Genomic DNA, 13,685 nt, shown 5'->3' with positions numbered 1-13,685 from the left:
TGAACACCTCCTCTGTCAGCCAGGGTCTTTGGAGGTCTGGACCGTGTACCCAAAGCAGCCATTGCAGCTGCATGAGCCACAGTCCTAAACCTTGCCCATTTCCCCTCGACATCAGGATAAGTGGGGGATGATGCCAACCCCAGCCGCAAGCGATGATTAAATTCTCGCTTCCAACTTTCATCAGCTAGCTGAGACCATGCCACTATGGGTTTAATGGGGTCCTGGGTGTACACGCACCACCGGAGTGGAAGAGTGGCAGGCACATCTTCCAGATGACAAGTCGATGGTCAGTGGGCAGATCAGCTCCACGGTAGGTCCTGGTGTCAAGGACATGGGCTCGCATCCGCTGATCCGTCACTATGTAGTCCAGCAGATGTTCTTGCTTGGGCCCGACATGCATCCATGATGTTGTGTGGATGCGCCGATGCCCGAACAGCGTGTTGGTAATTACAAGCCCATGGGCTGCACAAAAATCTAGCAGCCTCCTGCCGTTTTTATTGAGCTGATCTGGCCCAAGCCTTCCAATCACTCCAGACCAGGTGCCAGCATCATGACCAACTCGGGCATTGAAGTCACCCAACATGATGACTCTATCCCAAGGGGCCACTTTAGCTAGCACCTGTCTCACTCACTTCTACACTCATTCACCCGTGCTCACACTCACCGCTAAACCTGCACGATCATTCACCGACGCAAGCGCTCGCTATAACACTCCCTCCTCCTCCTGTCCTCCCTCCCCTGCCCTTCTCCCTGCCCTTAACTTCACCGCTCCCTTCTTGCCCTGCCCCCACCCCCTCCCCCTGCCCCCCCACTTCGCCCTCCCCCCTCCCTCTGCATCTCCCCCTGCCCCCACCCCTCCCCCTGCTCCCTCCCCCTGCCCCCTCCCCCTGCTCCCTCCCCCTGCCCCCTCCCCCTGCCCCCTCCCCCTGCCCCCTCCCCCTGCCCCCTCCCCTTGCCCCCTCCCCCTGCCCCCTCCCCCTGCCCCCTCCCCCTGCCCCCTCCCCCCTCCCCCTGCCCCCTCCCCCTGCTCCCTCCCCTTGCTCCCTCCCCCTGCCCCCTCCCCCTGCCCCTTCCCCCTGCCCCCTCCCCTTGCCCCCTCCCCCTGCCCCCTCCCCCTGCCCCCTCCCCCTGCCCCCTCCCCCTGCCCCCTCCCCCTGCCCCCTCCCCTTGCCCCCTCCCCCTGCCCCCTCCCCCTGCTCCCTCCCCCTGCTCCCTCCCCCTGCTCCCTCCCCCTGCTCCCTCCCCCTGCTCCCTCCCCCTGCCCCCTGCCCCCTCCCCCTGCTCCCTCCCCCTGCCCCCTCCCCCTGCCCCCTCCCCCTGCCCCCTCCCCCTCCCCCTGCCCCCTCCCCCTGCTCCCTCCCCTTGCTCCCTCCCCCTGCCCCCTGCCCCTTCCCCCTGCCCCCTCCCCTTGCCCCCTCCCCCTGCCCCCTCCCCCTGCTCCCTCCCCCTGCCCCCTGCCCCCTCCCCCTGCTCTCTCCCCCTGCCCCCTCCCCCTGCCCCAGCTCGGAGGAGTGGGCTCGTGTGAACAAAGGCGAGAGAGAGAAACTGGGCGTCACCGTTTCCGATGACGGAGAGTTTTGGTAAAAAAAAAAACACTCAGCAGCACCCACACCTAGGTCGACTCAGCCTTAAATAAACACCCAGCATGCTGGGGAGGCGAAGGTGTCAGGCGTGGTGCTGGCTACACTGTGTGTGTGTGTGTACACGTGCGTGTGTACACGTGTGTGTACACGTGTGTGTGTGTGTGTACACGTGTGTGTGTGTGTACACGTGTGTGTGTGTGTACACGTGTGTGTATACACTGGGTGTGTATACACTGGGTGTGTATACACTGTGTGTGTGTACACATGTGTGTGTATACACTGTGTGTGTGTGTGTACACGTGTGTGTGTACACGTGTGTGTACACGTGTGTGTGTGTACACGTGTGTGTGTGTGTACACGTGTGTGTGTGTGTGTACACGTGTGTGTATACACTGTGTGTGTATACACTGTGTGTGTGTACACGTGTGTGTGTATACACTGTGTGTGTGTGTACACGTGTGTGTGTGTGTATACACTGTGTGTGTGTACACGTGTGTGTGTGTGTATACACTGTGTGTGTACACGTGTGTGTACACGTGTGTGTGTGTACACGTGTGTGTGTGTACACGTGTGTGTACACTGTGTGTGTGTACACTGTGTGTGTGTGTGTACACGTGTGTGTGTGTGTGTACACGTGTGTGTGTACACGTGTGTGTGTACACGTGTGTGTGTGTACATTGTGTGTGTGTACACGTGTGTGTGTGTACACGTGTGTGTGTCTGTGTACATGTGTGTGTGTGCTTGTGTGTACACGAGTGTGTATACACGAGTGTGTGTGTATACACGTGTGTGTACAGGTGTGTGTACACGTGTGTGTACACTCGTGTATACACGTGTGTGTACACTCGTGTATACACGTCTGTGTACACTCGTGTGTACACGTGTGTATACACAAGTGTGTGTGTATATACACGTGTGTGTATATACACGTGTGTGTACACTCATGTATACACGTATGTATACACGTGTGTATACACGAGTGTGTGTATACACGTGTGTATACACGAGTGTGAGTGTGTGTGTGTATACACGGTGGTGTAGTGGTGAGCGCGCTGCGTTACGAACCTTGCGACCCGAGATCGATTCCCGCTCACAGTCACCAACACCAGTGATGATTATCTGCACCGGTCCTGGACCTCCCCTAGGTTGACTCAGCCTCAAATGAGTACCTGGTGAGGTGTCTAAACATCTCCACTCGGGAGACAAAGGCGGCCGGGCGTGGTGCTGGCCACCCACCCCCTCGTGTGCCGTGCCGGCCTTCATAGCTGCTCGCTAACAGCACTTGCCCCAACAGTCTGTTAAGGCTATACGGGGAAATGTTTTCTTTGCATATACGTGTGTGTGTGTATGAGTGTATGTGTGTGTGGGGCAGTTGTGGAGAGGTTCCCATACCTGGGCAGTGTGCTCATGACCAGCTGCGGTTTGACAGCAGAGGTCTCACTCCGAATCAGTCGAGTGGCATTGTCTTTTCATTGGGTCCATAAATCGAGCACCAACCACGTCGCAAAGGTAATGGCGGTTGTCCCGTGTAGAGGCTCTCCTCCCTCCGTCATAGGCTTATGGAATTTCCACCACCGGCTCTGCGGGGCTTTAAACGGGCGATGAGCACCGGCGCCACCTCGATGCTCGTTGGAGCCGCAGAAGATCACTTTTGACGCCTTTCGCTTCATTAACTGTGAAACTATTATCGTCGCCAGCCGTGGCCAGTCCATTGCTGGATGAAGGCCTCCTTCAAGCCGCCACCATGTCTCGTGATACAGTACAAGGCAAAGATCCCACCGTGTAGAGTTACCAGGCTGCTCGGGGCAAGTGCTGCTAGGGAGTAGGGGGTGGGTGGCCAGCACCACGCCTGGCCACCTTTGTCTCCCCGGTGGCGATGTTTACACACCTCACCAGGTACTCATTTGAGGCTGAGTCGATCTAGGGGAGGCCCAGGACCGGTTCAGACATCCGTCACTAGTGTAGGTGGCCGTGGGCGGGAATAGAACTTGCACGCACACCAAAAGTTCAACAAACACGCACACACCCAGTTCGTATAACACCCGCTGCTCGTTTAGTGTATTAACATTGACGAGTGAGTCTGGGGGTCTCTCCCCCTCCCCCCCACCACCTCACCGCCACTCCCCTAGGATGACGTTTGATGATTGGTGCAAGCACTTTACAGACCTCGTGCTTTGTCGGTGAGTGGCATCATCATCGTCATCATCACCACGTGGCTCTGTGCCTCATCAACACGTCATACCAGTCCCCGTGTCTCTGTGCCTCATCAACACGTCATACCAGTCCCCGTGTCTCTGTGCCTCATCAACACGTCATACCAGTCCCCGTGTCTCTGTGTCTCATCAACACATCGTACCAGTCCACGTGTCTCTGTGCCTCATCAACACATCGTACCAGTCCACGTGTCTCTGTGCCTCATCAACACATCATACCAGTCCCCGTGTCTCTGTGCCTCATCAACACATCACACCAGTCCCCGTGTCTCTGTGCCTCATCAACACATCGTACCAGTCCCCGTGTCTCTGTGCCTCATCAACACATCATATCAGTCCCCGTGTCTCTGTGCCTCATCAACACATCGTACCAGTCCCCGTGTCTCTGTGCCTCATCAACACATCATACCAGTCCCCGTGTCTCTGTGCCTCATCAACACATCATAGCAGTCCCCGTGTCTCTGTGTCTCCGTGTCCCTGCATCGTCTCTGTGTCTCAGCATCATGAACACGTCGTACCTGTCCCCATGTCTCCCTGTCCCTGTGTCCCCATGTCTCTGTGTCTCTGTGTCCCTGTGTCCCCATGTCTCTCGGTCCCCGTGTCTCCGCATCATTAACACGTCGTACCTACCCCCGTGTCTCCGTATCCTCGTGTCTCAATGTCTCCGTGTCCCCGTTTCCCCGCGTCTCAGCATCATCAACACCTCGTACTTGTCCCCGTGTCTCCGTATCTCCATATCTCCGTGTCCCCGTGTCTCCCTGTGTCCCCGTGTCTCTGTGTCTCTATGTCCCCATGTCTCTAGGTCCCCGTGTCTCCGCATCATTAACACGTCGTACCTACCCCCGTGTCTCCGTATCTCCGTGTCCCCGTGTCCCCCTGTCCCCCTGTCCCCATGTCTCTGTGTCTCTGTGTCCCCACGTCTCTAGGTCCCCGTGTCTCCGCATCATTAACACGTCGTACCTACCCCCGTGTCCCCGTTTCCCCGCGTCTCAGCATCATCAACACGTCATACTTGAGCTTCCACAAGACGTGGGAGGAGGTGATGCTGCGGGGACAGTGGCGTCACCACGACGACCCCCACAGCAACCGCGCGGGCGGCTGCATCAACGACCGCACGCTCTTCCTGCAAAACCCACAGGCATGGGGGGCAGGCACATTGGGGGGGGGGCAAAGGAGTCACGGAGGGGGTGGGAGGGGGGAACGGGGGACATGGGGGCACACGGAGGCATGGGAGACGCAGGGACCTGGTCATGCATGTGGTGATGCTGCTGCTGCTGATGATTTTTCGATTTAAAGCTTTCGTGACTGCAAGGATTCATCTTCTTTGGTTCTTTCGGTAAATTCACGTAGAATGAGAATAAAATAATAAATTGATAAAATAAAATAACACAATAATATTCTCACGACGTTTCGGCCACACTGTCTGGAGGACAGCGCTGTCCTCCAGACAGTCTCGTCCCTTCACCTGATGAAGGCCGCTTGTGTTGTGGCCGAAACGTCGTGAGAATTTTATTGTGTTATTTTATTTTATCAAAGTATTATTTTATTCTCATTCTACGTGACTTTACCGAAAGAACCAAAGAAGATGATGATGATGATATTAATACTGCTGATGACGATGATATTATTGCTATAGCCTGGGACCTTTTTGCTAGTATCATCACAAGTACCGTGTGTGATTAATGCAGACTTGATTCATTGCAAGAGGTATCTATTTGGTTCAAACTAGATTCGAAGCTTTTCGTGATTGCAGGAATTATTATTTGGTTCTTTCGCTAAAGTCGCGTAGAAAGAAATTAAATTAAATAATAATAGAATACGACGTTTTGATTGCAACACACGCAACCATCATCAGGTACAAATGAATGAGAAAACAAACATAGTGTAGTGAGTTCAACTGAGTCGCAGATGTTGTCTTGGGAGCAACACTATTTATTCAATAAATCAACATAACATAACACAACCTACACTTGGGTGTTGAATGCTCAACTAACCACGCTACGGCAGCACTAGACACGGTTCGCTATCCCAGCCCGGACCACAAGCTGGGTCCCGGACCACGTGGCTAGAGGCTTCTTTTACCCAACGTGGATCTTCATCACCAGCAACATGAAGAACCCCTCACCCCTCACGGGGCCCCCGTTATATCGGCCTGGGCTGGGGCTGGCTCCGCCTCTCACCCCGCCCACCTTCCAGATCTCTCCGGCTCTTTCTCGAAGGATCCCCGAGAGATCCTTTAGACCACATGACCACCCAGCGGCCCCCGTCCACCGGTGGCCCCCCTCCAATATCATCCGGTCACGTGTCGGCTGGTCAACCAGCGTATCATGCCCCAACGCAACCCTGGCTGGCTGACGCTCCCTCTTGCTCCCTCACCGGGAGCCCGCACCGTACACTGTACGTGGTGCTTCCGCGCTGACCAGCGCTCACCCAAGCCCCGCTAGGGCCGGTACTACGCCCAGTAAGCGGGCTACACGTAAGGCCAACACATTATCCGCCGTGGCTTCGTAAGTCCGACACCACACAGTGACAATCACAGTCACTACAATAGTAAACTTGGAAATATAATGCAATACAACACAGAGAGTCGGCCAAGACAAGTCAATACCCCACCTGGTTGATTACGTTCCTCCAAAGATGGCTAAATTTGAGAGAGATTCACACAGAGACAGAGAGAGACACATAGGCACACAGAAAGACGTCTCTGTGTCGAGGCCTTAAATAGAGAGGGGGGTGAGGGGGCAGAGGGGGAGTTGTGTGGAATTGCTGCCCAAAGCGGACGGACGAGCTGGGTACTGTGTGAGTCTCTTTCTGCTTGTGTGTCTGTCTGAGTGTCTATGTCTTGTCTCTCTCTCAAATTGAGCAATATTTGCAGGAACGTAATCAACCAGGTATATTTCCAAGTTTTCTATGTTTGTTTTCTCATTAATTTGTACCTGATGATGGTTGCTTGTGTTGCAATCGAAACGTCGTATTCTATTATTATTTAATTTATTCCTACGTGACTTTACCGAAAGAACCAAAGAACAATATCTATTTGGTGTTTGAACATCTTAACACAACTGTTGTACTATTGCCAGAAAGGGTAAAACTTATTCTTATTTTCCACACGATGATATTAATGCTGCTTCTGATGACGCCGATGGCGATGTTAACGCTGCCCGATGCAACTGCCGCCACCGTGCGAGCGCAGTTTGTGTTCGACGTGAAGAAGGAGACGGACGCCGTCCTCGTGTCCCTGCAGCAGCGCGATCGGCGGGAGCACCGCAAGGAGGGCGCCGGAGAGAACCTGGCCATGGGCCTCGAGATATTCAGGGTACGGGGCCCCCTCCACCCCTAACACCACCACCTGGCCATGGGCCTTGAGATATTCAGGGGACGGGGCCCCCTCCACCCCTAACACCACCACCTGGCCATGGGCCTCGAGATATTCAGGGTACGGGGCCCCCTCCACCCCTAACACCACCACCTGGCCATGGGCCTTGAGATATTCAGGGGACGGGGCCCCCTCCACCCCTAACACCACCACCTGGCCATGGGCCTCGAGATATTCAGGGTACGGGGCCCCTTCCACCCTCAACACTAATGCCACCACCTGGCCATGGACCTCGAGATATTCAGGGTACGGGGCCCACTCCACCCCTACCACCACCACCTGGCCATGGGCCTCGAGATATTCAGGGTACGGGGCACCCTCCACCCCTAACACTAACGCCACCACCTGGCCATGGGCCTCGAGATATTCAGGGTACGGGGCCCCCTCCACCCCTAACACTAACGCCACCACCTGGCCATGGGCCTCGAGATATTCAGGGTACGGGGCCCCCTCCACCCCGAACACTAATGTCACCACCTGGCCATGGGCCTCGAGATATTCAGAACCGGTTCTTGACCACCCCTCGGTCAACTCAACCACAAATGAGTACCTGGCCCGGTGTGTAGTTGACATCGGTACCGGGGAGACAAAGGCGGTCGGGCGTGGTGGTGCTACCCACCTGACCGCCCCCCTCCGTGTGACGGCCTTCATCGGCGGCCGTTACTCGTGAAGAGAGCACTTTCCCCTACAGTCTGTTAAGGGCTACACGGGGTGGTGGTGGTGGTGGGCGCTGGTAGTGGGTGGTGTCAGTGGGGACCCACCTTCTGCCTTTAACCTCCGCAGGTGGAGCAGAACCGCAAGTACCGCGTGCACACGATCCAGGAGAAGATGGCCGAGTCGGTGTACATCAACTCATGCAGCGTGTTCATGCGCAAGGAGCTGCCGCAGGGCCGCTATGTGGTGGTGCCCACCACCTTCCAGCCGGCAGAGGAGGGAGACTTCCTCCTCCGCGTCTTCACCGACGTCAAGTCCCAGTGCCGGTAACTAACCGCCAGAAGCGGGAGGGGGGGGGGGCCTCGGGGGTGGGGGATGTGGGGGGAGGGGGCGCAAGGGAGGGTGGAGGAGTGGGCGGTTCTGGGATTTTAAGTGTTTAAAATATCCCACCCCCCTTCCTATTTAAATAGGCCCCGCTATATAGTCTTGGTTCTTTCGGTAAAGTCACGTACAAGGGAAACAATAAAATAATAAAAATATAAAACACTAAAATTCTCACGACGTTTCGACTGCAACACAAGCAATCATCATCAGGTGTGATGATGATACCGAAAAAAACAAGAATATGAATCCCTGCAGTCACAAAAGCTTTAAATAAAAATGTAGGCCCCACTAGTTAAATACTTCCCCTTATTTAAATAGGCCCCACTCGTTAAATACTCCCCCCTATTTAAATAGCCGACTCTACAGCAGTATCTAATCACCTCCCCCCCCCAATTATGTAGCCCCCACCCTTAATTAAATAGGGCCCTACCACCGCATTCATAAAGCAAAAGCAATTCAATCTGCGTCCTCTGTGACATCACTTAATACGCGATCGTCAGACGTAATCACCGGCCATATCAAGAACGGAATGGATCTTACCTATAAAAGTACATTTTTGTCTGTCCGTCTCTCTATCTATCTGCACACGCCTTGCAATGCGTTTAACTGACAAACGGTTGGGTCTACATTTCAACCAAGTACACAGACACAACGCGCTAAGCCTCCGGACGAAAACGCGCTATTTGTTCTTCCCCTCCCGTCAAATGTAAACTAATTCAATCGCACTTCATAACCGTTTATTATTACGCTGATCGCGGCGCCAAGGCACGCATCTGCGCATGCACGGAAACGCTGACTCGTGATTGCCCCTAGCAATGCACACGAGCTCCCTCGGCGGCGACGTGAGCTAGGTTCTCTTTCACGTTAAAAAGGCGAAAAATAGCACAGAAGCACAACACTGAGGTAAATCTAAACAGCGTGTCCTCTTCTCCGCCCCCCCCCCCCACCTCAATGTGCAGTTACTACTTATAGAGTTAGTAGATACTACTATTGAGTCGGTCTATACTACTGCAGTCAATAGATACTACAGTAGAGTTGGTACATACTACAATGGAGTCGGTAGATATTACTACAGTCAGTAGATATGACTGTAGACTCCGTAAATACTACTATAGAGTCAATAGATGCTACTGTTGAGTCAGTAGTTATGACTACAGTCAGTAGATACTACTGTAGTCGGTAGATACTACTGTAGGGTCAGTAGATACTACTGGAAACTAAGTAGATACTACTATAAGAATCGGTAGTTACTACTGTAGAGCCGGTAGTTACTTCTGTTGAGTCGGTAGATATTACTGCAGTCAATAGCTACTACTGTAGAGTCGGTAGATACTACTGTAGAGGCGGTAGATACTACTGTAGAGTTGGTAGTTAGTACTGTAGAGTCGGTAGATACTACTAGAGTCGGTATATACTACTGCAGCCAGTAGCTCCGACTAGAGTCAGTGGGTACTGCTATAGAGGCAGAAGATACCGCTATAGAGTTAGTAGTTACTACTAGTCAGTGGATACTACTATAGAGTTAATAGATACTACTAGAGTTTCAGTCGATACTACTATAGTCATTAGATACATCAGTCGGTTGATACTACTGTAGAGTCAGTAGATACTATAGTCAGTAAATACTACTGTAAATACTACTGTAGTGTCTGTAGCCAGTAGATACTATAGTCAGTAGATACTACTGTAGAGTCAGTGGATACTACTATAGAGCCAGATGCTACTGTAGAGTCAGTAGCTCCTACTGTAGAGTCACTAGACACTACTGTAGTGTCAGCAGAGTGGGAGACAAAGTCGTCTAGCCCAGCCTTAACACAACCCTGACCATGTTACACTGACGGCGCCGACCGAGACAGCCAACAACTATCCGGCCACGCAGCGCAATATCTCGCGAAGATAGCAGCGACGAAGGCGGCGAAAACAGCGACGACAAGACGAGTCCACTTCCCAGAACCGGCAGCCACCAGTTCCTGCTCTCCACTGCTTTTATGCTACCTGGCTTATGCTACCTGGCGCGGCCTGGCTCTGCCCTGGACGTGCCTCCCTTCTCGAACCCACTAGCGGGTTCCAGGTGCTTCCAAATGGGGTCCTCCCCTGACCCTTGCCCCAGTTCCTCCGCCCTACCGACACAGCTGCGTATATGCTCACCGGCGTGTGTACTGCTCGTCCACCGCAGTTGTCATTGCTGGACAACAGACGGCGCTATTACACACGACAATATAATCACTAGATGCTACTTTAGAGTCAGTAAGTACTACTATAGAGTCATTAGATACTACTGACTTCATTGTATGTAGGGTGTGTATGCCTACAAATAAAAATTGGCTGGGGGGGTAAAAAGATTTTTGGAGGGGGGAGGGGGTCGACAATTTTTGGAAATCTTTAGATGAACTATTTACCCCCCCCACTTTCTATTACTTCTTGATTCAGGTCTTCTGCATGCCTCTTATAATTTTGACGGGCAAATGGACAAACAGAATGCCGGGCTTTCACAATAGCTTAGTATTTGTGTACCTATATGTTATGTTTTTTGAGAAGACAAGTTTCGAAATATATTTGTCAAAGTCGGGCAAAGCTAGGTACTTCCTACTAGTATTTAATAAAATACAGATGATTATTATAAAAAAAAAATTGGGGCCACAATGGGGGGTGATCGCTGCAGAGACACCTGTAATCCAGCACCGTGTACGCACGTTGAACTTCTTTCGCACCATACGTAGCCAACTGATCGTTGGAGGTGCGATACGCTGTCACTGTGCACGTGAGGGTTGGTGGATCACACCTGGCTCACCAGAAGGCTGGTATAGGCAAATACAGGAAACCCTCGCCTAACGTGGGGGTTCGGTTCGTGGGAAAATGCCGCGGTCGGCAAATCCGCAGTTAAGGTATAGTGCCTATGGAAAATGCCATGGTCAGACTTGTCATAGCTTAACTAAGTTGCCTGGTTCTTCACTAAACACCGAATAAAATACAGTGCATTGCATGATTGTAAAGCATGAATAAACGTTAAGTTAACTTTACATACGTTTTAATAGAGGTTAGAAGTCCATGATGATGATGATAATGACAATGAGGTGATGGGGAAAGGGCTGCTTAAACGGAGGAGGGGCTCAGCCCACCCTCCTCCCTCTTCCTCCGGGGCATCAATGACAGATGAGTGGGCAGACGAGGAGGCAGGCACAGAGGCAGCTGATGAGCGACGCAGCTCCACACGTGGCCGCGGTGGCGCGGAGGAGAACCGCGGCCTCCCGCAATATTTGTGACTGCGTGGTTGTGGACCCGTGCTGAAACCGTCGGATACTCAACATTTCCAGGCCACGTAAGGTAAATTGGTATACAGATAATAAACGGGTGTGTACATTAATTCTGCGGTTGGCGAGGGATCGCTGTACGCTACTCAACTTTAAATCATTGCTGGGGAGGCCAGGGTGGCCGGGCGGTTGAGCATGGCGCTGGCCACCCACCTCCATCGTTTGCCGTGCCTGCCTTCATAGGTGCCACTCGCGAACAGCACTCGCCCCAACACGCTGTGTGTCTCCGTCGCGTATCCTTGTGGTGGTGTATGTGTGGTGCATGTTATGATGATGCGGTATGTGCGGTTGTGCGCGCAGGGTGCTGCGTTGCAGAACCCGGCGACCAGAGTTCGATCATTGCCCCCGGCCTTAAATGAGTACCTGGTGCGGTGCGTAACAAACACCAGGACTGGCGCAACAAGGGCGGCCGGGGCCTGGCATTGGCCATCCATCCCCAATCGTGTTGCCACAGTGCCGGGTGGCCGCTGTAGGCGCTTGCTACTCGCTCGCGGCACTTTCCCCTCGCTCACAGCACTTGCCCCGACAGTCTGCTGAGGCTACACTGGGGGGGGGATCTTCTCCGTCTTTGTGCAGGGAGCTGCACAAGCACGCGCCAAAGCCGGGCTGCTGCACGTGTCTGGTCGGGTACCCCGTGCGTGTCACGTCCGTCCACCTGCTCAGTGCCGTGGGGCTGCCCGGGTCAGGTCAGACCACAACACCAACAACACCTACACCACCAGCAGCAGTAGCAACAGCAGCGGACTAACCACTGCACTTACCGCTCCCCAAACAACAACAGCCACACCACCAACAACACCTACACCACCAGCAGCAGTAGCAACAGCAGCGGGCTAACCACTGCACTTACCGCTCCCCAAACAACAACAGCCACACCACCAACAACACCTACACCACCAGCAGCAGTAGCAACAGCAGCGGGCTAACCACTGCACTTACCGCTCCCCAAACAACAACAGCCACACCACCAACAACACCTACACCTACAACAGCAGTAGCAACAGGAGCGGGCTAACCACTGCACTTACCGCTCCCTAAACAACAACAGCCACACCACCAACAACACCTACACCACCAGCAGCAGTAGCAACAGCAGCGGGCTAACTACTGCACTTACCGCTCCCCAAACAACAACAGCCACACCACCAACAACACCTACACCAACAGCAGCAGTAGCAACAGCAGCGGGCTAACCACTGCACTTACCGCTCCCCAAACAACAGCCACACCAACGACAGCAGCAGCCACAGCAACAGCAGGGCAGCGCGCTAACCACTGCCCTTACCGATCCCCACATAACAGGAGCCATTTGCCACCAAGTGGCGATGAAGTCACCGCGGTGCTTGAGCCAGGCTAGGTGAACCCTGAGGCCGTCACGTGATGTGTGGAAGGCTCCCGCTGCTTGCTGGTGATGAGACCGAGCCAGGTGTTTGTAGGGTTGACTGTGGTGACTGGCAGGTGCGCCACCCCCACTGCTACGACCTGTGGTGCTTGTAGGCCACACCACCACGTGCTCATGCGATGTGACCTGGTGATGTTAGTGATGTGATGTGGTGATACTACAACACACTGGCACACTTCACACTTTACCGCTCTTCGTCACACTTCGTCACGCTTCACAAAACTCCATTACCCTTCATCACACTTCAACGCACTTCATCATCACAACATAACATTATTGCACCTCGTCACACTTCTTCACGCAGGAAGCAGCTGGTACGCAGTGGTGCGGGCCGAGGGCACGAAGGTTCGCTCCCGCGTGTACAAGAACAGCAGCCCTGAGTTTGACGCGCGCGCCATCTTCTACCGCAAGAAGCCGAGCCGCCCCGTCACCGTGGAGGTGTGGGACCCCGTCGTGCCTCCACCCTCAATAGGCGCTCGCTGACTATGGCAGTCTAAACCCCTTCCCCGCTAGGCCCAGACTCGCGGTGCGGCGCGCATGTGTGCGTCTAGGTGTGAGGGATAGCTATACATCTAGCAGGGGTAAGCCTCCATCCTACAGGGTAGGCCTTCATCCTGCAGAGGTAGGCCTCCGTCCGGCAGTACTAGGCCTTCATCCTGCAGGGGTAGGCCTCCATCCGGCAGGGCTAGGCCTTCATCCTGCAGGGGTAGGCCTTCATCCTGCAGGGCTAGGCCTTCATCCTGCAGGGCTAGGCCTTCATCC

General features: G+C 53.9%; 1 protein-coding gene across 2 annotated transcripts in view; it reads left to right on the top strand.

Annotated features, from left to right (window-relative positions):
• The window catches only part of LOC116957859 (calpain-5-like), a 34,557-nt gene that overhangs the window by 16,982 nt on the left and 3,890 nt on the right, over positions 1-13,685 (top strand). For both annotated transcript variants that reach the window (XM_032980284.2, XM_076054141.1), the window contains 7 exons: positions 1,503-1,580; positions 3,713-3,763; positions 4,790-4,934; positions 6,990-7,112; positions 7,956-8,152; positions 12,098-12,207; positions 13,228-13,361. In XM_032980284.2, the coding sequence (XP_032836175.1) occupies positions 1,503-1,580; positions 3,713-3,763; positions 4,790-4,934; positions 6,990-7,112; positions 7,956-8,152; positions 12,098-12,207; positions 13,228-13,361 (838 nt within the window). The remainder of the gene's footprint in view (positions 1-1,502; positions 1,581-3,712; positions 3,764-4,789; positions 4,935-6,989; positions 7,113-7,955; positions 8,153-12,097; positions 12,208-13,227; positions 13,362-13,685) is intronic.

Source organism: Petromyzon marinus, chromosome 64 (assembly GCF_048934315.1).
Source record: "Petromyzon marinus isolate PM22_M1 ecotype Great Lakes invasive population chromosome 64, UKy_Petmar_22M1.pri1.0, whole genome shotgun sequence".
Lineage (NCBI taxonomy): Eukaryota > Metazoa > Chordata > Hyperoartia > Petromyzontiformes > Petromyzontidae > Petromyzon > Petromyzon marinus.
This window is presented reverse-complemented; position numbering and strand designations above follow the sequence as displayed.